General features: G+C 43.3%; 1 protein-coding gene across 1 annotated transcript in view; it reads left to right on the top strand.

Annotated features, from left to right (window-relative positions):
* Positions 1–25,156, top strand: part of SLC12A8 (solute carrier family 12 member 8) — a 130,645-nt gene that overhangs the window by 15,053 nt on the left and 90,436 nt on the right. Inside the window, exons 3-5 of the mRNA XM_061193184.1 lie at positions 4,235–4,381; positions 9,128–9,319; positions 17,877–18,108. Of these exons, the coding sequence (XP_061049167.1) occupies positions 4,235–4,381; positions 9,128–9,319; positions 17,877–18,108 (571 nt within the window). The remainder of the gene's footprint in view (positions 1–4,234; positions 4,382–9,127; positions 9,320–17,876; positions 18,109–25,156) is intronic.

Raw genomic sequence — 25,156 nt, 5'->3', positions numbered from 1 at the left:
AGATGCCCTGCTCAAGTGTGAGGATTCTCACAGGAGAAGGACTTCTACCTCTGAACTAAAACACCCACGAGGTGGCCATGGTGTCTCCAGTGTGGGGTGCAGCCCTGGGCTTAGAGGGCCTGGCTCCTTGTTCTGGGAGGTTGGGAAGGAAAGCCCTAGCAACGAGCAGCACACAGGTGCGATCACCCGCGGCCAGACTCCAAGTCTCTGTGCCCTGGAACCTGCCAAGTTGCCCCTGACAACCTGAGGGTCCTCAGGAAAGAGAGGAACCTGCCCCTTGAGGATGTTTGTGGTCCCCTTTCTGAGGGATTGCTTTGCCCCTCACTTTTCTGTCTCTTCTTTCTTAGTTTCCACCCCTGCTTCCCAGTAGCCTCCATCCTGGGCACAGCACACATCCTACTGCCACCTGCCTTTCCCCGCAACCTGTCATGTCTGTGTCATGGAGTGTTGAATGAGACTCTTGTTATTTTGGAATTGATGACTGGGGCCCAAATCTGAAGACAATGAGGTTCTAAGAGAGTTATCAACAGTTGGTACCAAGCACAAGATAGCCCAGAACTGGCCCAACTATCACCCCCTGTCACCCCAGCTATTCCACCGCCCTCTCCCTGGGCAACAGAAATGACTAGGGAGAGGCACAAAGGGAGAGTCTGTGAGCCACAGCCTTTGTGGGAGGGCATATTTGAGACGAGATGAGCTTCCTTACCCTCCCATAAAGGAGGGGCTTTGGCATGCGGTCCCTGAGTGGGGGGGAGAAGCTGATATTCTGTCCTCCTATTGGATGTCTGCTTATGCTGCAGACATGGCTCTGCCCGCAGCCTATCTGAGCAAGAGCTGAAGGGAATCGGAGAGAGCTGGCAGGACAGACAGACAGCAGGGTTGGGGAGTAGCCAGTTGTGATACTGTGATTTATAATAAATAGATATTTGGCACAGAGCTCCTAAAACCCTTGGAATTTCCTAAGTGATAAGAGTGATGAGGTGTCTTGATATTCATAACAAATGCCTTCAGCCACCACTGGGTTTATATTAGCGAGGTGACTTTTAGAATCACCTAGGATGGAGGCTGGTTGCAGAGGAACCAGCCATGTGATTGGAGGGTTGGAACTTTCAGGGTAGGGGAAAGGAGCTGGAGGTTAAATCAGTCACCAATGACCAGTGATTTAATCAGTCATGCCTATGTGATGAAGCCTCCAGAAAAACCCAGAAAAGAGGGTTTGGAGAGCTTCTGGGTTGGTGACCACATGGAGATGATGGGAGAGTGCTGCGCTGGGAGAGGGCATAGACCTCAAACCTTTCCCTAAACCCCCCCTTCATCTGGTGGCTTCTGAGTCATATCCTTTCATAATAAGCTGGTAATCTAGTAAGTAAAATGTTTGTCTGAGTTCTGTGAGCCGCTCTAGCAAATTAACTGAACCCAAGACGGGGGTGGTGGGAACCTCTGATCAGTAGCCCGTGGGTCAGAAGCATAGTGACAACGTGGACTTGGGATTGGCATCTGAGGGGCAGTCTGGTAGGACTGAGCCCTTGACTGTGGGATGGCACCGTCTCTGGGCGGGCAGTGTCGGAGTTGTCTTGAACTATGGGACACCCACTGGTGTCAGAGAATTGCTTGGTGTAGGAGAAACCGCCCCCCACTGGCACTGGTGTCAGAATTGGGCCGGCCCGATGGTAGTTACTATGCAAGGGAGCTGGTTTGAGCTGCCTGTCAGGCCAGTACTCTCCACAAGGCCAACCCTGGGGCAGTGCAGAAGGCTGAGGGCGTCCTGTAAGTGGGGAGGCTGGAGGGTGCGGTGGGCCAGGGAGAGGTGACAAGCATGGGCCCCGGGCTGGCGTCCTGTATTGATGTTGGCGGCAGCGTGTCTGCGGGGGGGCTGGAAATTGTCCCTTGGGGTCTCCCGAGTACCTATTTGGCATTTTATTCTAGGGTTCTCCGTCTCATCCTAGCTCCCCTTTCTGGTGCTTTTGTTTCTTCTTCCTTTTCTCTCACTGGCTTATGTCTCTCTCTCTCTCAAAACATCAGGGCCCCAACCTTGGGTCAAACTTAGGTGCTTCTTACCAGTATCAGATGAGCAGGCTTTGGGAAGACTTAATTGTGTTCTTGTGTCACTTGGTAAGAAAAGGTATGTGCACTCCTCTAAATGTCCTGAAATAAACTGTCATGACTTGGGCACCAAACCCATTTCAAACCATGTATACCTTCACTTACACCTTTATTCTTAGGGTAAAGAGTCTCCTAAAGTTTTGGCCTCATTCATCTGTGAAGCACCTTTAAGGCTGATTTAGTCCAGTGAGATCCAGGGAGTGAAAGTTTTTCATACGCCCATTAGGTAAATAAACAAACAAAACAGGTTTTACAGGGGAAATATGAAGGCTGTGATGACAGAGGAATACAGTTTCTAAAATCACAACAAGAATTTTAAGGGTGAAGCAGAGGTACTCACAATTAAGCGAAATCCAGGATGTTAGAAATTGCACCTGAAACATTGAAATTTAGGAGAGAAAAGGGCCTGTGACCTGTGGTGCAGGTTTTACAGTCTGGGTTGGGGAATTCAAACCCCAACTGTGGACCTAGGCTGGTTGTGTCTCTTCTCCAGGACTCGCTTTCCTCGGCTGGCTGTAGACAGGGGCCCTCTCCCTGCCTCGCTCCCGGGGTGACCTGAGCACCAAAGGGAGGAATTGATGTGGAAGCTGAAAGCACTGTCTAAATTATTACTCTGTGTTGCTGATAGTTGCTATTGTTATGACTGTTTCTAATAAATAGTAGGCCTGTAACAAGCCATGGTAGGAAGCGAACACAAGCAGAGACGGGAAGTTGGGCCAGGTCCTGAGTTTTGAGATTAGGATCCTGGAAAACAATCTTACTTACCACAGAGTCCCTTGGTACCATTTGTTCAAAGATAAGCATAGGTTGGCAGGGTCTTTGCTCTGAGCCACGATCACTGTTCTCATGTTTATTAACTTTCAGGAGATTCCTCATTAGTGGTTTGCAAAAGACAGATGCACAGAAATATACAGAGATGAAAGGTATTCCAGCTGGTGTCAGGAGTCCCCCGGCCCATCTGTCCTGCGTGGCTTCATTGATGGCCCTGATGATTTCTTGAGGCCCTTTTTTCATCTGTAGGTGTACGATACAAGGGGGGAAGCTGGGATCCTCTCCTTTTGTTTTGACTGAGCATAGTTGGCTTCTGGCCTTGGTCCTAGATCATGAGCGCACCCATCATTCTCAGCTGTTCAGGGCCCCTGCCCCTGACTCTGGACCTTAGATTTCCCCTGTCCCTTGACTTTTCTGCCATCTCCCTGAGGTTATAGATCACATACATGCACCAGTTAGGCTTAGTGCACACAGTGGGTCTTAGCTGGGTGCCTCCCTTCCCCACCCCGAGACGAGAAACGTTTCATCACTGCTGCAGTAGTTTGAGGCCATTGGAAGACTCCAGTGATGTCTGAATTTAGATTAATTACTAAACCTATGCAGGAGCAGTTCATCGTATGAGTGGCTACTGATTTTGTTTAAGATCGTTTTAGTATTTCCATAAGGTTTAGTCTTTTTAGTAAAGAGTTTCTGTATGAGTGTACTGTAAGTGCCTTTGTTATTTTTGAATTGGAAAAATGAGGAAAGCATCTGTTTCACCACTTGTTAGCCTGTGATTCTAGACAACTGCCAAATGATGCCTTGGGATCCTGGGGTATGGGATGGAAGGGCACTTAGGGATCACCGTACCAGCCAGTGTTCAGTCAGGAACACAGAAACTGCCCTAGATTTTTTAAACAGAGGGAATTTAATACATAGAACTCATTACAGAAGTGTTAGAAGGGCCAGAGGAGAAAAAGGTAAGTAAAGGAAGGTTCCCCAAAGATTAGTAACTGCTGGAAGCTGCTCTTCCCACCAGGAAGGGAGAGACTGAAAGGGAGGATGGCGTCACCCAGAGCTCCTGACCGCCGTCAGAGCTGGAGCCCAGCATCCCGCGCTAACCCGCATCCCAGTGGCCGGAACTCAATCATGTGGCCACACCGCCTGTAAAGAGACTGGGAAATGCAGTCTCCCGAGTGGCCAGAAGGAAAGGGAACCGAGTTTGCTCACGGCACAGGAATTGCTATGCGCACAGGCCTGCAGGGCATGGCCCAACAGGAGAGCTTTAAAGCTGAGTTCTCCCAGCACCCACCTCCGTTCCCCTCCCCGCGCCAGCCCTCCCCACTGCTGCTGAGCTGACTCCTGTGTGCCCTGTTTTCAGGAGGCCCTGGCCCAGCCCCAGCCCTGGTGGAAGATCCAGCTGTTCATATGGGAACCAGTGCTGTTCGGGACCTGGGATGGTGTGTTCACGTCCTGCATGATCAACATTTTTGGGGTTGTCCTTTTCTTGAGGACTGGCTGGCTGGTGGTGAGTGATGAGCTGGTGGCCCTGGAGCCTCTTGTGGGCCTGGGACATGGAAAGCTCTGTCACCCGTGGGTATTCCACAGTGTAGTCAACAGATTCCTGAAGCACCGATGCTCCGGAAGCACAGAACAAGATCAAGTACATTGAGTAGCTAGTATTGCTTTTTAAATGAGAATCCTGAGAACCTGGGCCTCAGACAGAAGTTCCTGTGGAAGCCTCACCATGGATTTACCTACAGGAATATGAGCACAGAAGTCAGGGCACATTGTGGGTGGGACTAGAGGTGGGTCAGGGAGAGCAGGCTGATGGCAAGTTTGCCTCCGGTTTGTGACCCTCTCCAGCTTTCCTGGTGTTCTTTAACTCGTCTGATGCCCTGCCTAGAGAGGGGGAGGGGGAGGGGGAGGGGGAGAGGCGGGAGAAGAAATTGTAAAACCCTATGGTTCTCCTCCGTGCCTTTCTCCCTACTTTCACACGGAACACTTCACTTGACGCTGCTGGTCACCAGATTTTTCCCCACATCAAGCAATTCTGTGGCACCAGCTGAGTGTCCTACAATGTAACTCAATTCTGACACTACCTGGAGAGAGCATCAGATCCCACAGGTTAAGGGCTCCATCCCATAAAGCTGCCCCCACCCACTTCAGCTGCCAATCACAAGTCCAGGTTGTCACCTATGCTTCTGACTGAGGCTGCGCATCCGGGGTTCCCACAACCCACCCCATTCCCACGACCCACCCCGCCCCCCCTCAGATTCCATTAATTTGCTAGAGCAGCTCACAGAACTCAGGGAAACACTTGTTTATTAGCTTATTAAAGGATTATGATAAAGACAGATGAAGAGATACCTAGGGCAAGGTCTGCAAAGGTCCCAAGAGCAGGGGCTTCTGTCCCCGTGGAGTTGGGGTGCATCACTCTCCTGGTATGTGGCTATGCTCACCCACCTGGAAGCTTTCCAAACCCCATTCTTTGGGGATTTTTATAGCAGCTTCATCACACATGATCAATTATTAACTCCATTTCTAGCCCCTCTCCCCTCTCTAGAGAAGTGTGTATTTGTGTGTTGGGGGTGGTGGTGGTGAAAACTCCAAGCTTCTAATCGCGGCTTGGTCTTTCTGGTGACCAGCCCCCATCCAGGAGCCATCCAGGAGCCCACTGACAGCCACCTCGTTAGAAGAAACGATGCTCCTTGTGTTTTTATCGCTTAGGAATTTACAAGGGTTTTAGGAGCCCCGTGTCAGGGATGGAGTCAAAGACAAATGTTAGAACAAGAGATGCTTCTAGTGCTCTTATCACTTAAGAAATGACAAAGTTTCAGGAGCTCTGTGCCAGGAACCAGGTGCAGAGACCAATATACAGTTGACCTTTGAACAACATGGGTTTGAACTGCACGGTCCACTTATGCTCGGGTTTTTTTCAATAAATAATACAGTACTACACAGTCCACGGTTGGTTGAATCCGTGGAAGGGAAACTGCAGATAGGAAGAGCTGACTATGGGACTTGAGCATCCGCAGATTTTGGTATCCGAGACAGTCCCGGAATTAATCCCCTGTGGATACCTAGGGACAGCTGTATATATTTTCTATCATCTCATGGAGGTAGAGAGAGAGAGGGGTGTGTGTTTATGATAAGAAATTGGCTCATACGATTATGGGGGCTGGCAAGTCCCAAATCTGTAGGATAAGTGAGATGCAGGTAAGAATAGATGTTGCAGTTTTTTGAGTCCAAAACCTAGAAACTCAGGCAGAACTACTATGTTGCAGTCTGGAGACCAAATTCCTTCTTCTTTGGGAAACCTCAGTCTTTGCTTTTAAGGCCTTCAACTGATTGCATGAGAACCACCCACATTATGGAGGGTAATTTCCTTTACTTAAAGTCAACTGATTTTGGGACTTCCCTGGCGGTCCAGCGGTTAAGACTCCGCGCTTCCAATGCAGGGGGCCGCGGGTTCAATCCCTGGTCAGGGAACTAAGATCCCACATGCCACGTGGCGTGGCCAGAAGATAAGAAAAAAAAAAAAGTCAACTGATTGTACATGTTAATCACATCTTAAAAATACATTTACAGCAACTTCTAGACTAGTGTTTGACTAAACAACTGGTCACCATAATCTAGCCAAGTTGGCACATAAAGTTAACCATCACATCTGCAAATTCCAGGGGATGAAAGCTTCACTGTAGTGGGGTGTATGGGGTTCTTAGTCCTCTTAGGAGGCCTGGTTGGTTGAGTCCAGACCTTCCTCAGCCCTTGCTCTACTCCATACCCAGGCCCTTAGCTCAGGGTTCAGCCTTAGCCATAGCCAGGATGGGTCTGAAAGTTTTCTTTATTAATGTGTGGAAAGCTTAGAGCAAGGTTAGCAACCTCTCTGGTGTGGATGCCTCTCATACTCCTCCCAAACTTCAGGGGCCCCCACTTACAAAAACACAAATCCTCCACTCAGATGCCTTGTCCTGGCAGGCATTCTCAGGCTTCTGGGATCAACCTCTGGTTTTTCCCCTTCCTGGGAGCCACCTCACTGCCCAGCACCTCTCCAGCCTGTGTCCAGGGGAGGCCCAGCAACCTGACTGCTGTGGCAGAGGAAGGCCTGGCAGTGACAGCCTGGGCCCCTGGGCTCTGCCTCATGCAGGGGCTGCTTATGGAACAGTGGAAGGAGAGAAGGGTAAGCTCTCTCTATTTCTGTTCTTGAATCTTAGGGCCTCCTCTTAACCCTCTCGCTGAGTGACTTTTTTGAGAAATGGCTATCCAGAAGTGTCAGTCCCATCCCCAAAGTGAAGTACAAGTTGTATTAATTATTTATTGCTGCATAACAAATTATCCCAACACTTAGTGGCTTAAAGCAACAAATATGTGTTGTCTTGTCATTACTGTGGTTCAGGGATCCAGGAGCAACTTAGCTGGGTGCCTCTGGCTCAGGGTTTCTCATGGGGTTGCAGCCAAGCTGTCAGTCAGGGCTGCACTCTCATCTGAAGGCTCCACTGGCAGAGGGTCTGTTTCCAGGATCACTTGTGAGGTTGTTGTCAGGCTTTGTCACGTGGGCCTCTTCATAGGGTTGCCTCAGTAACTGCAGCTGGCTTCCCCCAGGGCCAGCAACCTAAGAGAGAGGGAGGGAGCAAGTGCCCAAGATGAAAGCCACGGTCTTCTCATACGCTCATCTCAAAAGTGACATCCCATCTCTTCTGCAGGGCTCTGCTCATTAAAAGTGAGTCATTCCATCCAGCCCCCGCTCAAGGGGAGCAGATTACACAAGGGCACGAATGCCAGGAGGTGGGGACCACTGGGACCATCTTTGAGGCTGCTACCACACAAATACATCTTTTTGCCCTAAAATGATCTCTCCTTTTCAATTCTGACATTAGTTTTACCTGAAAAATCATATTTGAACATGGAAGTAAAGGTAAATGTGAAATGCCAAAAATAAGGTAGAGCTTCTAGAGGATAGCATAAAATTAAAATAAGTAGAGGTCATGCCCAAGTCATTTTTAAATAGAAAATATTAATTCTAAAGAATAATTTGGCAGCATATTTATAATTTGAAAAACGTTAAAGTGGCAGTTTGGGTATGAAAACTTAAAGACTGGTACAGACTTTTAAAAATTATCCCATGTAGACAATTTAAAAGCACAAACAAAGGAAGAAAATAGTAATTATATAAGTTCATTAAAAATATAAAAACAGCAAAATAAGTAACTGAATAAAACATAACTGAATATAACCTAGTCCTTTAGGTACCATATAGTCTACCGTGGCAAGCTTTAGATCCATTTTTTTCCCCCTTCTCTATTAACAGAATTATAATTTTGCTTGGTATGGCATTACTCTCAGCTGAAAATCCAACAGATTAACAAATACAATAATCCCACTTCATTCTCCAACCTCCATCTAAATATCAATAGATGTCAAAATAGAAATAAAGAAAATATTTACCTCTTTTTCTCCCCCCTCCCCATGCTTCTCTACTCATTTATAAAAGGTCTTTCATATAAATAAACCAATTTTTCAATGCAGTGAACTTCTAAACGTTCAAATAACTTGCAGGTGATAAGCATTTTTAAATGTCAGAAGTGCGAGAAGAGAGTAGATGGAGTATGGGCGGGAAGAATGCTGTGCACACAAATGAAAGAGAAATGGGGAAAGCTAGGGAAAAAACCCCAAACCTAATCCTGCTCTCTTGGCAGTGCAGAGGTAAAGACGGGCTTGGGAACAAGACTCAGTGTGATAAGTGCTGTGATAAGCACTAAGCCCTGGGCACTACTGGAGCCAGAGGAAGGCTCCCGGGGACAGCTTCCTGCAGGAGGAAACTCTAACCCCTGTCTTGAGGGATGCGTTGGAGTGAGCCTGCCAAGGAGGAGGAATGGGCAGAAAGGCATTCCAGGCAGGGGATCCGCATGGGTAGGAGGGTGGGGGTGGGGGTGGGGCGAGGGGGCACGTGACTTTACGCTGGGGCGCCGCGTGCGTCTGGGGGAGGGCTGTCGGCAGAGGGATGAGGGGGCCTGGGGAGGTGGAGAGGGGAGAGACCAGGAGGCGCTTCAAGAGGGTATGGCGTGGCTTCGACGTGACATTGTCGGCGCTGGGAAGGCTCTAAGAGTTCGCTGCAGGGACCCTACGTTCGTCTGGAGTCCCTTCCAGGCCTTACTCCTGTGGCCCTGCCTTCGTCCTTTTCCAGCGGGCCCACCCCCGGGGGCGTGGGAGCGGTGGGCAGTGCTCCCTCCGTGCCCTAACCCTGACCTGGCTCCTTGCTGTTCCGCCGCAGGGAAACACGGGAGTGCTCATGGGTGTGTTTCTGGTGTCCTTCGTCGCCCTGGTGGCCCTGGTCACAGTGCTGTCCGGCATCGGGGTTGGGGAGCACTGCGACGTGGGCACCGGCGGCGTCTACTCCATGATCGCGGCGGTCCTCGGCGGGCAGACCGGAGGCGCCATCGGGCTGCTGTACGTGTTTGGACAGGTGAGGCCACTGGTCAGTGGAATCGCTTACCTTGCCTTTCTTTCTGCCACCTTCTTCTCATCCACGTTCCCCTCTGACCTGGTGACAGGCAAGGGGGCAGTTGCGGGGAGCTCAGAGTGGAACCAAGCTGGTAGTCCGGGGCCCTGACCCTTAGTCCAGGGCTCTTTCCTTTCCGCCCCCTTTGCCTCTGGAGCCCTGCTTCCACCAGGGAGCTGGGTCTGGGCTGGGACCATCCTTACAGGCTGTTCTAGGGAGGGGAGTGTACAGCAGTGGCCGGAGCCGGGGTGGCAGCTGGGTGGCCCAGTCCCGGGGGCACTTTTACACTGAAAAGGGGACATTTTGCCTGTGCCAAGGACTTCCTTAGAAGCAGGCTGTTCTCAAATGAACCGGAGCTCTAGGCGCATTGATAGCTTGATGGCCTGAACAGGGAGGCTGAAAGCCCCTGTGTGGATGCTCTGTCTGAGAAGGAGAATACTAATGAGGAGGCCCTTCACCAGAGTGGACGGAGGCCCTCAGAAAACCACTGAGTAGGGAGAAGTACTGAAGCGTGTTTAGCTAAAACACAGGGACGGTGACCTAATGCTGAGGAAGCAAATGCAGACATTAAGAAGCAGCTCTTTGTAAGCACTTCTTGGACTGAAAAAGGCTTTAATGATGGTGCAAAGGGTGGTGGGTGGCTGAAAAAACAGTTAAAAGAATCTGTCTAAGTAAGAGTACAAGAGTCTCCTCAAAGAAAGTATTGGTCTGTTTCTTTTATTTTTAAAGCAGCAGGGGCAGGGTATTGTAGCAAAAATACATCTGATTCTCCAACAGCACAAAGCTGTGTGTGTGTGTGTGTGTGTGTGTAGGAGAGATGTGTGGAAGGCAGACACATGGTCAGTGCACTCTTAAAAACCACTTGCCTTTATGGAGAAACATCTTTAAGCATGGTAGTTTGGAGGTGAGTAATAAACTGTCAGTTTACTTTATTACCCTGGGGATTTGTATATAAATTTTTTTTTTTTTTTTTTTTTTACTTCTCTGCTGTTTTATAGCCAAGCAGGCTGCAAGATGGACAAACAGCAGTCCTCACTTTCCCTGCTCTCTGGGTAGACAAAAAGCTCCACTCGTGAAGCAGATACCACAGACAGGGGACCAGCGCTGATGTTTGGGCCTCCCCACCTCCCAGAGAGAGGAAGCCTCCTGTATGTGAGGTGACTTGGAGGAAAGGTGCTCACAAAGAAAGACACAAGCTACCAAAACTCAAGAAGAAACAGAAAATCAGAATACGCCTACATAAGTAAAGAGATTGAATTAGTAATCAAAAAACTTCTAAGAAAAGCCAGAAACATTGGTGCCCCTCTGGTCAGTGTCCTCTCCATGCCTCTGCTTCTTCGGCAGTTGAGCTGGGTGGGCTTTCTAATCAGGGTTTGGCTGCTGCATAATCCTTTTTATATGTTGCTAGATTCAGTTTGCTAGTATTTTGTTGAGGATTTTTGCCTATATATTATGAGGGATGTTGGTCTGTAGCTTTCTCGTGATATCTTTGTCTAGTTTTGGTGTCATGTTCATGCTGGCCTCACAGAATGAGTTGGGAGGTGTTCCCTCCTCTTCTATTTTTGGGAAGAGCTTGTGAAGGATTGGTGTTAATTCTTCTTTAAACGTTCGGTAGAGTTTGGTGGTGAAACCATATGGTCCTCGGCTTTTCTTTGCAGGAAGTCTTTTGATTACTAATTCAGTCTCTTACTTATATAGGCGTATTCTGATTTTCTGTTTCTTCTTGAGTTTTGGTAGGTTGTGTCTTTCTAGCAATTTGTCCATTTTATCTGGGTTATCTAATGTTTTGGTGTATAATCATTCATAGATTCCCTTATAATCTTTTTTTTGTTTTTGTAAGATTGGTAGCAATGGCCTCCCTTTCATTCCTGATTTTAATCATTCGAGTCTTCTCTCTTTTTTTCTTAGTCAGTCTAGTTAAAGGTTTGTCTGCAAAGAAGCAATTTTTGGTTTTGTTGCTTTTCTCTATTCTTTTTCTGACCTCTATTTCATTTATTTCTGCTCCAGTCTCTATTATTTCCTTCCTTCTGCTTGCTGTGGGTTTAGTTCACTCTTCTTTTTCTAGTTTCTTAAGGTGGAAGGTTATGTCATTGATTTGAGATCTTTTTCTTCCAGGATGTGGTTGGGTTTTCTGAGGGTCCTTATTCGTGGTTCTTATTACCCCTAATTCCCTCATCCCAGGGCATGCACGCACTCATGTGTTTTTAGTAATTGCCAGAGGAGGTGGCCTGTTGTGCCCCGGAGCAGGGTCAGCAAACTTCTTCTATAAAGGGCTAGATAGTAAATGTTTTAGTTTTTTGTGAGGGTGTCATAGGTCTCTGTCACAGTGACTCAACTCTGCTGTGTAAGTGTGAAAGCAGCCATAGACAGTTTGAAGCGGGCATGACTGTGTGCCAATCAAACTTATGCCCAAAGCAGGCGGCAGCAGGATTTGGTCAGAGGGCCAAAGTTTGCCGGCCCTTGCCCCAGAGCATCAACGTTTAGGAGATACAGATGCTTAAAATAATGATTTTTAAAGCTTACAAAATCTTTCCATTGCCTTGCATCCTCCCAAACCCTTCCCCGTTCATCTCTCTGAGACGTTGGTGCTGGGCCTGTAGTGTGGGGTCAGACCCCTGGGCCAGTGGAGGAGGCGATGAACTGGGGTCTGTCCTCACTCCCTGCCCCACTCACCTGAGCACTTCTTCGGGGCTGCTTACCCTGGACACCATAATATCCAGCTTCAGCCTGCACTGTCCTGTCTAAAAGCATTTATTCATGGCTTACCTGCTCTTTGCTAGGCTCTGTAAAAACAGTGGAGGACTGGAAAACTTTCAGGGACCTGGGGTTTGCATTGTGGGAGGGAACCCATATGTAGGACATACAGCCAACCAATTCAAACTTTAAACTAGGGATTTCGTGTGAGAAGAGAAGGGGTGTGGAGGGACAACTCTGGTTTTCTAGGTAGGTACCCAAAGATGGAAAGAAAATTGCCTATGATTGTGAAAATGCAATTTTTTAAAAACAGAGGCCTTGGAAGGGAAGCGTTACACCCTGAAAATATAGCGGTGACACCCCCTGCTTCCTGTGGCAGAGGGTTAGAAATTCTCTGTAGAGGACGAAAGAGAAAAACGAATGCCTGTGATTATAAACTTTAAGAACAGATAAAAAAAATTTTTTTAATATAATAAATTCTGGGGAGGTTTATACATTAAACAAATCGAAAGGGATGTTTTCCAATGAAGAGGAGCTTCATGGTTGGAAGGGAGACCACGTCTAGGGTGGTTGGATTGCTCTGGGGAAGGGCTGGCAGCCGCTGTTGTCCACACCTCTCCCGAGGGGAGGCCGGAGCCCAGGCCAGGCCCGAGCTCACTGGCTGAGAGCCGGCTGTTGGGGAGCCTTGCATCCTAGATGCACTGCGCTCTATGTGCCCAGATACAGTTTTTGCATAAACAGAATAATACTCTCAATATGCTTGTTTTTATTTTCCTTTATAAAATTGCTTTAAAATTACAAAATGATGTTCATTGTAGCTAGTTAGCATATCAGAGATAATTTAAAGAAAACGTAGTTTCCCTCCCCTCCTGCAATAACCAGTGTGAACACCTAGCATCCTCTTCAGCACCTTTCCCTGTGCTCATCTACATGAATTTATGGATTTTTGAAGTGCTTGCTTGTTTTTACAAAAATGGGGACAAATTTCATACTCTATTCCATGACTTTTATTTATCACTGAACAAGAAGTCATAGACATTCTTCTAGGTCAATGCTTTGAATCCATGCTTTTAAAGTAGTTGCTTAGTATTGTATAATATGGATGTATGGTAATTCGTGGCACATTCTCTATTCATTTTTTTACTCTCTTATGTAAGAGTAGTTTTATTCCTTTTCTCATTTCTAAGAGTCTGTAATTTTGCACATTCTCTTTTCCTCTTAATCAGGTTGCCAGGTGTTTATGTATTTTATTGATCTCAAAAAAAAAATCAGCTTTTGTTCTTTTTATCCTTTCATTTTTTTCCTTTCATTTCATTAATTTCATATATCCTTTTATTAAATACTTCTTCCTACTGTCTTTTTATTTATAATGATTTTTAAAGTCACTTCTTAAGCTAATACTTTGTTCATGTATTTTTCTGCATTTTTAAACTAATATAAACATTTAGAATTATACTTTTTTCCCCTTCTGAATGCAGGATTAATGTGCTTCCCAAGTTTTAGAATCAATCCTTTTTATTACTTTCTAGATAATTTGAAAATTTAAAAATTTCTCCATATTTTGCCAACGTGGCTCAAATTTATTTCTGTTGTATTTTCCCCCTTGTTGATTTGGAAGTTCTATTGATACTATGCTTTTCATTCTGTGGGTAGTTATTATCTACTTTTAGAAGCTATAATTATACTTTTTCTATACTTCCCAAACAAAAACATTACTTGTTAGCTCCTCCACATACCAAATATGAAATCTCTATGATACTTTTACTTACCTACATTCCATAATTACCCTTACCTCTTACCCCCAAATCCTTAGATTTTGAAAAGGTGGTTTAATTTTGGGCTGTTATAGCTTTCCCTTAAAAGTAAGTCTCTTCAGTTTCAAGAATCCTTACTTACAACTTATGTTGCAAATTTCCAGTGACATTACCATCATCTATTTAGCATTAACAAAGTATTTTATGAAATTCATGGCTAACTACTGTTTCCTTTATATCAGTAGCTAATAATAAAGTAATAATGATAATGCCAATGGCTATTATTTCTCCAACTCTAACTATGAGCCAGGTATTGTTCTAGGACTTTACACGAATTATCTCATTTAATCCTCACAATAACCTTTTTTTTTTTAAAGGCGGTTTCTTCTTCTTCTTCTTCTTTTTGTTGCTATTTAAATTCTCTTTTTTTTAATTGAAGTATAGTTGATTTACAATATTAATTGTAATAATTAATTGTGTTAATTTCTGCTGTACAGCAAAGTGATTCAGTTGTGTGTGTGTATATATACACACACATATACACATCCATTCTTTTTTTTTTAATATTCTTTTCCATTATGGTTTATCATAGGATATTGAGTTTAGTTCTCTGTGCTATACAGTAGGACCTTTATCCATTCTGTATATTATAGCTTACATCTGCTAACCCCAGCCTCCCACTCCATCCCTCCCTCAATCACCTCCCCCTTGGCAGCCACAAGTCTGTTCTCTATGTCCGTGAGTCTGTTTCTATTTCGTAGATAGGTTCATTTGTGTCATATTTGAGATTGCACATATAAGTGATATTATTTTTCTTTCTCTTTCTGACTTACTTCACTTAGTATGGTAACCTCTAAGTCCATCCATGTTGCTGCAAATGGCATTATTTCATTCTTTTTTATGGCTGAGTAGTATTCCATTGTATATATGTACCACATCTTCTTTATCCATTCATCTGTTGATGGACATTTAGGTTGTTTCCATGTCTTGGCTATTGTGAATAGTGCTGCTGTGAACATAGGGGTGCATATATCTTTTTGCATTAGAGTTTTGTCTGGGTATATGCCCAGGAGTGGGATTGCTGGATCATATGGTAATTCTGTTTTTTGTTTTCTGAGGAACCTCCATACTGTTTTCCATAGTGGGTACATCAACTTATATTCCCACCAAGTGTAGGAGGTTTCCCTTTTTTCCACATCCTCTCTAGCATATGTTATTTGTAGAGTTTTTAATGATGACCATTCTGACCATTGTGAGGTGGTACTTCATTGTAGTTTTGGTTTGCATTTCTCTAATAATTTGTGATTTGAGCATCTTTTCATGTGCTTATTGGCTATTTGTATTTTTTCTTTGGAGAAATGTCTGTTTAGGTCTTCTGCCCATTTTTCAATTGCGTTGTTTGTTTTTTTTGTTGTTGAGTTGTATGAGCTGTTTGTATATTTTGGAAATTAAGCCCTTGTTGGTTGCATCATTTGCAAATATTTTTTCCCATTCTGTAGGTTGTCTTTTCATTTTGCTTATAGTTTCCTTCGCTGTGCAAAAGCTTGTAAGTTTGATTAGGTCCTGTTTGTTTATTTTTGTTTTTATTTCTGTTGCCTTGGGAGACTGACCTAAGAAAACATTTGTATGATTTATGTCAGAGAATGTTTCATCTATGATCTCTTCTAGGAGTTTTATGGTATCATGTCTTATATTTAAGTCTTTAAGCCATTTTGAGTTTATTTTTGTGTAAGGTGAGAGGGGTGTTCTAACTTCATTGATTTACATGCGGCTGTCCATCTTTCCCAACACCACTTGCTGAAGAGTGTCCTTTTTCCCCTTGTATATTTTTGCCTCCTTTGTTGAAGGTTAATTGAATGTAGGTGTGTGGGTTTATTTCTGGGCTCTCTATTCCTCACAATAACCTTTTGAAATAAGTACTGTTATTATCTGTGTTTCACAGAGGCAGACATGAACCACAGAGAGGTTGAAACACTTTCCCAAGTCACACAGCTAAGGCTGGGAGCCACGGCATTTGGCCTTAGGTAGTTTGGTTTCATAGGCCATGCTTCCGACCACTGTGCTCTTGTCACGTATCCTCCAGAGATTTTACTTTTTTTGTTACTGGCATCTTTGGGCTAAAAAGTGATTTTAGGTACAAACCTGAGAGAGGGGCGCTACTGGGGTTACTTCAGTAATCGGCTTGGAAGCTCCAGGTGCAAACAGTCATATTCAAGTTCTGGCATCACCCTCTGCATGTGAGAGACCTCAGACACCTGGGAAAGTGATGCCTGTACAAACGATAATCAGTACTACATTTTTAACATTTGTTTATAAAACTCAGATATATCTGACCATGAGGAGTCCTGTTGATCTGGCCAAATACTGATGAAATAGCATCATTGTCACCATCACACTCTTGGCATTTAGTCAAGAGTAAGTTTGAATTCTGAGGTGAATGCAGAAAAATATAGATTCCTCTCTCTCTCTCTCTGTCTTCCTCCCTCCCTCCCTCCCTCCTCTGATTGTCTTTCCCCTGCATTTATTGGGCTTCCCCCCCTCACCCAAATACAGACAGAAATGCCTACTCTAAATTTGGGGAATACCGACAATGATGCTATGTCTAGCTGCAAAGTGAGCTGATCTCAGTGAAGAATGGAGCCTCCTTCGTGAGCTCCCCTCAGACACAGAAATCATGTAAGCCTTCCTGTCTTTATATAAAAGGACTAGAACTTAATGGTGTCTGCTTCCCGGAGCATTTTTCATATAGTCAACGTATCATAAAGTATTTATAGATTGCTTGCAACGTAGTTAGCAAATGCAGGGGATTTTAAAAGACGCAATCAGCATAAAATTTTTTTAAAGATGTTTGCATTCTTGGTGGGGGGGGCAAACTTATATGCATGAAATAATAATAGAATACAGAGCCAGATAATTAATTGCAAGGTACCAGCAGTAAGCATAGTATTTATTCAAAAACGGGGGATGAGGAAAGGCTTCATGGAAAAGGAGGAACTTGGCTGAGGTTTGAGTAGAATTTGTTTCCTGAGAGAGCAAGAAGTGCAGAGCGACAATGATAAGAGTGCCCTGCTGGCCCTGGGGGAGGGTAAAGGGACCAACCCGATAAGAGAAGGGGGCTGAGGAACTATGGAAAATGAGGTTGGTGTTATTTTCAAATATTTATTTGAAATTATGTTTCAGGTTTTTTAAGAGGTAGCATCATGACTCTCAGGCAAATATAAAATAAACATGTGCCGAAGGGTTTATTTAACTCATTAATTAGTGGAGGAGCCAGTAAGATGTTAAGATTGAGAAGTGAGGTATGGACCCTCGATGGATACAGATCCAATCCATAAATTCCTAGTTCAGCAATTTCATAAATAAATATAAGGATAAGATTGCTAGGTTAGACACAAAACCGGTTAATGTCTTACAGGACCACAAACCCTAATCTTTTGTGTTATCTATTCCACCAGGCAGGAGTTCTGTACATCTCTGCAGGAAAAAAAAAAATCCATAAGTTAACATGTAACTTCACTAAGTCTGGGACATTTAATACATTTAATCAATAGTGAACAGTGAGTAGAACTAAGTACATTCACTTAGATAGTCCTTGGGTAGCCTTTGTTCCATATGACATTGGAAGGATGTGCTGCCCACTTTTTTTTTCTTATTTCTAAGTTTTAGGTAATTTTTAAAATAATAGTGACATGCAAAGAAATAGAGAAAAAACTGGGGTTTGCTCCAGTGCCCTTCTAAGGCTTTGAGATGGGACTCGCCCTTGTGCTTCTCTTCTCTATTTAGTTCTTCACAGGGGCGTCTATAGGTCTCTTTGGCCCAGAATCCCATCTCCTTCCTTCCATAATCTTTTCATCTTAGTTACCACCGACAATCATTCTCCCCTCTGGATGGTGGGAGAGATGTAGACGAGAAGAAAGGGGGCCCCAGGCAGGACTCCTGAGCAGGAAGGGCTCCTTTAACCCCCATGATGGTTCCTGGGTGTTGAATTCCGAAGGTGAGCTGGGTCCTCGGTGCCGGGCAGCCCTGATGCTTTTTTCCCTTGCTGACTCTTCCTACCTCGAATTGCCTGTCAGTGTGTTGCAGGTGCCATGTACATCACTGGCTTCGCTGAATCCATCTCAGACCTGCTGAGCCTCAAGAATCTCTGGGCCGTGCGAGGAGTTTCAGTTGCGGTGCTTCTGGCCTTGCTGGGGATTAACCTAGCAGGCGTCAAGTGGATAATCCGCCTCCAGCTGCTGCTGTTGCTTCTGCTGGCCGTGTCCACGCTGGACTTCGTGGTGGGCTCTTTCACACACCTGGACCCAGGTAAGCCTTTTGGACTTCAGTAGATGGCCTCTTGGGGGTCTGCACTGCTTTCTAGATGTTTGTAGGTCTGGGTTTGCAAGACGACCCCCAATAGCCTTTCCCGGCAGTGAGTGTGTGCTGCTCCCGAGCAGGTGAAGGGTGTGTCATGGTGCAGTTTCAGAGGCCAGAAAGCCCCTCCTCACGTAGACATCTTCACTGGGCACATTTCCCATGTTTCTTTTTATTTACTTGCTGTTAAAAAAAAAAAAACAACAAGAAAATTTAGATAAAGGCCAGAATTAAGTAGAACTGGATTTGACAAAGATCAATTCATGATAGTGATTTACGCAAGAAATAGATTTGGGAAGGAAATAGATTTTAATTTTGTCTGTCATATTTTATTTCTTTTTAAAAAAGGACTTGATGCAAACATAACAAATGTTAACAATTGTCGTTTCTGGGAGAGCAGGACAGATATGTGTTTGATTGTCTATAGTTTTCAATATTACGTTTTTTCAAAACAAAAATATGAATCTATTAACTAAGCTTAAAGAAAGAAAATAAACAGCAGGGTATTCTTTTGCACCATTTGGAAATGGTGTCATATATTGATAATCAATCAATTACTGTTTACTCTAACCCTGGATTTTCTGCAGCCTTGAGGATACCTGGCAACTGTAATCCTAAATCCTATGCTTTGAGTGAGACGCTATTACCCAAAGTGTCCATAATTTTGTAGCTTTGTGATTTGGGGTGGTTTGGCATCAAAAGTCTTTGTTTTCCAGAGTACGGAAGTATTCCTGGGATGCTGTAGGAAAAAGATAACTGCCTGATATTTCACACTTTGGGGACTTTGTCTTTTTATGACAATAGTGACTAGGCATCTACATTGGAATATGGACAGAGAAAGGGAGCTGGGGCCACCAGCTTTGTTAACAAAGAGAAAGGAAAGAGATCAAGAGCACAGACCAGCCACCTCTGATGGTGGTGGTGGCGGCGACGGCCGCTGTATTGGATGGGCATTTCTGTGCCAGGCATTTTGGCTAGCACCTCACAGGGCTTATTCTCATTATCATAACCTCATGGGGGAGGAGCAGTTATACCCATTTAACAGATGAGGAGAGCGAGGATTATATAATTTGTAGTAACGCATAGCAGATCTGGGTGTGAAACTGGATCTGTTTGACTGTAAAGCTGAGCTCTTTCCTGAGGTGGGAACACTACCACTGTCTTTCTGTGATAGCGGCTCTTCTTTTCCCCTTCAAGGCTGCCCCTGGGGTGTGTTCTAAACAGTCTCGTCTTTCATAAAAGTGTTGGTTGCGGGAAGGTGACAGTTCAGTTGGTACACCCTCATCTGGCCTTATTGCTTTTTCATCTATTAAGATTCTTCTGTGGGAAAAGTCACTCATCTGAGCTCCCTGCATGCCCCCTACCCTCTGGCATCCTGGTCCGTCCCCCAGAACCTCCAGACTGCCCCATGATCTAGCATCTAAAGTGTTAACCCCTGTACATCGGTGGGCCCCCAGGGCCCACTCCAGTGCTAAGGGCCAATGCAGTGTCCAGCCTGATCCCTCCAGCTTGAGCCTTGCAGCTTGCTGAACATTTGGAGCATCTCCATTGGGGGGAAGGAGTGATTTTTTTCCTGGCTTTGCACCACGCTGCAGAGACAGCCCACATCCTGAGAGTGACCTGCTGGCTGTTTGGCCATCAAACTGTCAGTGAAGGAAAGAGAGAGAGAGAGAGAGAGAGAGAGAGAGAGAGAGAGAAAGCGCACTCCAGACTTCATGCCTGGGTCCTTTCCGCCCACTGACATGGTTGCCGCCAGAGCATAAGTAGTTAAATTGCACGGTGATGCTACTGGCTTCTTTGAAACCTCAGTAGGCTGTCGTATTTGCCTTCTTGATTAGAAGTTTTCTTGGCTGCTCTTCTGACTTACTCCAAATATTTCTCTTTCCTTCTGGTCAGTACATGACCAGGGTGTAGTGCGAAATGAAATTTATTTTCAATTATTCCCATAGTAACTGGCCCCTCTAGAATCTGTTTTTGGTATCACTGGTGTTTTATATGGGCTAATTTCTTTGCAGTTAAAAATCCAAACTGAAACTAGACCATAAACCTTCAGAATGGGTTTAGCAGAATTATTTCAACTCTTTTAAAAAATGACATACGTGTAGACATTTGGAAAAAAAACTGGAAAAGAGACTGGAAGGAACTAAGCCCAAGTGTTAACAGTGGTCATCTTTCTGCTGAGATTATGGGTGGCTGTATTACCTTGTTTCTACTTTTCCTTCAATTAGTTAGTGCTATTTAAAAAAAAAAATTAATAGACTTCAGTTTTTAGAACAGTTTTAGGTTTATAGAAAATTAGCACAGAGTACAGAAGTCCCCATATCCTTTCTCTCTCCTTTCCCTACCAGTTTCCCCTATAAAACCTTGCATCAGTGTGATACATTTGTTATAATTGGTGAACCAATAGTAACACATTATTATTAACTAAAATTCATGGTTTAGATGAGGATTCATCCTTTGTGTTGTATAGTTCTATGGGTTTTGACAAATATATATTGATATGTATCCATCATTACGGTATCATACAGAATAGTTTTAATGCCTTAAAAATTCCTGGGATCCATATATTTCACCCCCGTCCCCTACCCCTAGTCCCGAACTCCTGGCAACCACTGATCTTTTTATTGCCTCTATACTTTTGCCTTTCCCAGTATGTCATATAGTTGAAATCATACAGTATAGAGCCTTTTCAGCCTGGCTTTTTTTCACTAAGTATTATGCATTCAAGGTTTCCCCATGTTTTTTGTTTTGTTTTTGTGTGTGTGTGCCTTGATAGCTCATATCTTTCTATTAGTGAGAAATATTCCATTGTGTAGGCGTACTACAGTTCGTTTTTTTTTTTGGTCCATTCACCTATTGAAGGACATTTCTGTTGCTTCCAGCTTTTGGCAATTATGAATAAGACTTCTATAAACATTTGTATGCAGGTTTTTAATGAAGATGTAACTTTTAAACCCATTTGAATAAATACCTAGGAGCATGGTTGCTAGATCATATGATAAGACTATATTTGCCTTTGTAAGAAACTGCCAAACTGTCTTCCAAAGTAGCTGTACTGTTCTGCATTCCCATTAGCAACAAATGAGAGTTCCTATTGCTCCACATCCTCGTCAGCATTTGGTGGTGTCAGTTTCTTGGATCTTAGCCATTCTGATAGGGGCATAGTGATATCTCATTGTTACTTTAATTTGTAATTCCCTAAGATATATGATATTGAGCATGTTTTCATATGCTTATTTGACATCTGTATATCATTTTTGGTGAGGTCCCATTTTTTAATTGGGTTGTTCTCTTATTGTTGAGTTTTAAGAAGTCTTTTTATATTTTGGATATAAGCCCTTTATCAGATATATATTTTACAAATATTTTTCACAGTCTGTGGCTTGTCTTTTCATTCTTTTAGCAGAGCCTTTTGCAGAGCAGAAGTTTCTAATTGTAATGAAGTCTAACATCAGTTTTTTTCTTTCTTGGATTATGCTCTTGGTGGTGTACCTAAAAACTCACTACTAAACCCAAAATCACCTAGATTTTCTTCTGTGTTATCTTCTAGAAGGTTTATAATTTTGTGTCTTACATTTAGGTCTATGATCCATTTTGAGTTAATTTTTGCGGAAAATATAAGGTGAATATCTAGATTTTTTTTTTTTTTTTTTTTTTTTGGCATGTGGATGTTCAGTCGTTCCAGCACCGTTTGTTAAAGAGACTATCCTGTTTTCACTGAATTGCCTTTGCTCCTTTGTCAAAGATCAGTTACCTGTATTTGTGTGAGTCTATTTCTGGGCTCTTTGTTCTGTTTTATTGCTCTATTTATCTATTCTCCAGTACCACTCTTTTATGATTATTATAGCTTTATAGTGAGTCTTGGAGGTGGGTAGTGTCAGTCCTCCAACTTTGTCCTTTTCCACTAATGTTATTTTTAAGGTCAGGAAAAAAAAGTTTTTGAAATACTTTTAAGTCTAACTTTATTCCTTTCCCTTTCCTTAAATATAAATGACTTTAAAGGTCCAAACAATCTTAAATGTATAAAGTAAAAATGTAGGAAGTGAAAAAAAACAAACCCTCCATTTCCCCACTTCTGCTTTCCAGAGGGAGATTGATAGGTATTCATTGCTATTGCTGTTGAACAGATTACCCCCAAATTTAGTGGCACAGAACAACAATAAACACTTATTATTTCTTGCCTTTTCTGTGGGCCAGGAATTTGGGTATAGCTTGGTCAATGGTTCTGGCTCAGGGTTTCTCATAAGGTTCAGGGGCTGCGGACATATGAAGGCTTAACTGGAGCTGGTGGATCTGACTGGCAAGTTTTATTGGTTGTTGGCAGGAGGCTTCAGTTCCTCTCCATGTGGTCCTTTCCAGAGAGCTGCTTAAGTGTCCTCAAGTCATGGGGTGACCGGATTCCTCAAGAACAAATGAGAGAGAGAGAGTGAGAGAGCGAGGGAGGGAGGGAGGGGGGGAGAGAGAGAGAGAGAGAGAGAGAGAGAGAGAGAGAGAGAGAGAGAGAGGAAGAAAGAATGAGTCATCCTTTTTATGAGCTAGCCTCAGAAATCACATAGCAGCACTTTTACCACAAGCTATTTGTTAGAAATGAGTTACTTAGGCCCTCATTCAAAGGGAGGGGATTTAGTTTCCACCTTTTGAATAGAGACGTGTCAAAGAATTTGCAGACACATTTCAAAACCACAACAGTTAATTTTAAAATCAGAAAACAAATTAAATACACTTGTCAAATTTTATTTTTCCTTTTATTTCAGACAAAATTAATGTTTTTATGTTGTAAAAAATTTTTTAAAATGTGAAATATAAAGTAAAAAGTGAAAATTCTTTCCCCTTATTCCATTTTCGCACTGCCATCCCCAGAGGGAGATTGGTGAACGTCTTTCCAGTCTATTTTCTATACATGTACAAGCACATACGCACATGTGCACATACATAAACATGTAAACATAGTTCTTTGTAAAAATGTAATTCTACATTGTTTTGCTGCTCTTTCTCTCCCAGCCAATAACATATCATGGACACCCTGCAATGTCAGTACATTTAGGATTCCCTCATTTTTTTTTTTAACGCCTGCCTAGTATTCCATATTCCATATAAAACATTAATTTATTGATGGATATTTAGGTTTTTCCAGTTTGTTGTTGTTACAAGTGGCTGACATGAATATCCTTGTACAAAATTTGAAGGATTATTTCTGGAGGATCAAGGCTTATCAATAGAACTCATAGGACGTAGGTCAAGCACATTTAAAATTTTTTTAGGTTCTACCAAATGGCCTTGAAATAATGTTTTTCCACTCTGAACTCCCAGTAACCGTATGTAAGAGTTATTGATTCCCCAAACCCTTGACAATGTTGGATATGTTCAATCTTTTAAATTTCTGCCACGTGATGGGCAAAAATTGTGATCTTTTTAAAAATTTGCTTTTCTTAAATCATTAATGAGGGTAATATTATTCATATTTTTATTGCCACTTGTATTTATTTTTCTTTGAATTGTCTGTACTCTTTCCCTATTTTTCCTTTAGGTTTTCTTACATTTTAATGATTTATAGCTCTTCTACCTTAGCAATTAATTTAACATAAAACAAATATTTGTTTAGCTTTATATCAGTGCTAGACAATGTTTGTTATATATGTTGAAAAAATTTTCCTAACATGTCATTTGTTCTTTTAAAATTAATTTTTATATGTAGTAAAGTAATACGGATAGTAAAAATACTAATTTTTGAGTCATATCGTGTACTCTGATTGCTTTCTTTTTGTATATTTTTCAGCTTTTCCTAAAATTAAATTTACTCTGTGTATTAGTTTCATAAAGCTGCTTTAACAAATTACCACAAACTTGGTGACTTAAAACAATAGAAATTTATTCCCTCACAGTTTTGGAGGCTAAGAGTCTGAAATCAAGGTGTTTGCAGGGCCGCACTCCCTTCAAAGCCTGTGGAGAATGCTTCCTTGTCTCTTCTAGCTTCTGATGGCTCCAGGAGTTCCTTGGCTTGTGGCTGCATCACTCCAGTCTCTGCCTCTGTCTTCACATGGCCTTCTCCTCCTCTTGTCTCTCCTCTGTGTGTATCTTATAAGGAAAACTTGTCACTGGAAATAGGTCCAACTTGGATAATCCAGGATAATCTCATCTCAAGAGCCTTAATTATATCTGCATAGACCTTTTTTTCTTTCCAGATAAGGTCACATTCACAGGTTCCCAGCATTAGGATGTTGGGCATATCTTTTGGGGGGCCACCAGTCAACCCACTACATTCCATTTTTTCATTTGCTTTCTTTTCTAGGTGATTATCGCTATTCTAAAAAATTCTCTGTAGAGCTTTCAAATACTTATAGGCATTTTCCTCAGTGCTCCCTATGTTATGTTTTCTCTTGGAGACTCCCTCCTCATTGTCCTTCTCCTGGATGGACATCTCGGGCCTGATCACAGCTGTTATACTGGTACTTGCCTTCCCTGCTCCCTGGTGTTGGTCCCTGTTGTCTGGATCCCAGATCATCCTCTTCTGTCTACAATGGAATATGTCACTTTTCCACTTTCACATGTGATTGGTAGGAGATATAAAAATGTAGGCTGAAAATAATTTTCCCTTATGTAATATTGTGATTTATAATAAGATATGTATATATTTGGTCTTCATCCGTTCCTGGCATAGAGCTCCTAAAAACCTTAGAATTTCCAGTGATGAGAACTATAAGGTATCTTTTTTTTATGTTAATGAGGTGACTTTTGGAAAGCACCTCAGGATGGGGACTGGTTACCAGTGGAGCCAACCTTGTGATCTGGGGGTTGGAACTTTCAGGCCCTCTCCCTCCCCCACCTCAGGGGAGAGAAGAGTGGTTGGAGATTGAGTTCAAACGCCAGTGACCAGTGATCTAATCAGTCGTGCCTGTGTAGTGAAGCCTCCATAAAAACCTTAAAGGACTGGGTGTGAAGAGCTTCTGGGTTGGCAAACACATGGAGATGAGGGGAGAGTGGATTTCAGAGAAAGCATGGA

The sequence above is a fragment of the Eubalaena glacialis genome, chromosome 6 (assembly GCF_028564815.1).
Source record: "Eubalaena glacialis isolate mEubGla1 chromosome 6, mEubGla1.1.hap2.+ XY, whole genome shotgun sequence".
Taxonomy (NCBI): domain Eukaryota; kingdom Metazoa; phylum Chordata; class Mammalia; order Artiodactyla; family Balaenidae; genus Eubalaena; species Eubalaena glacialis.
The sequence above is the reverse complement of the archived record's forward strand: the minus strand, read 5'-3'. Positions and strand labels throughout refer to the sequence as shown.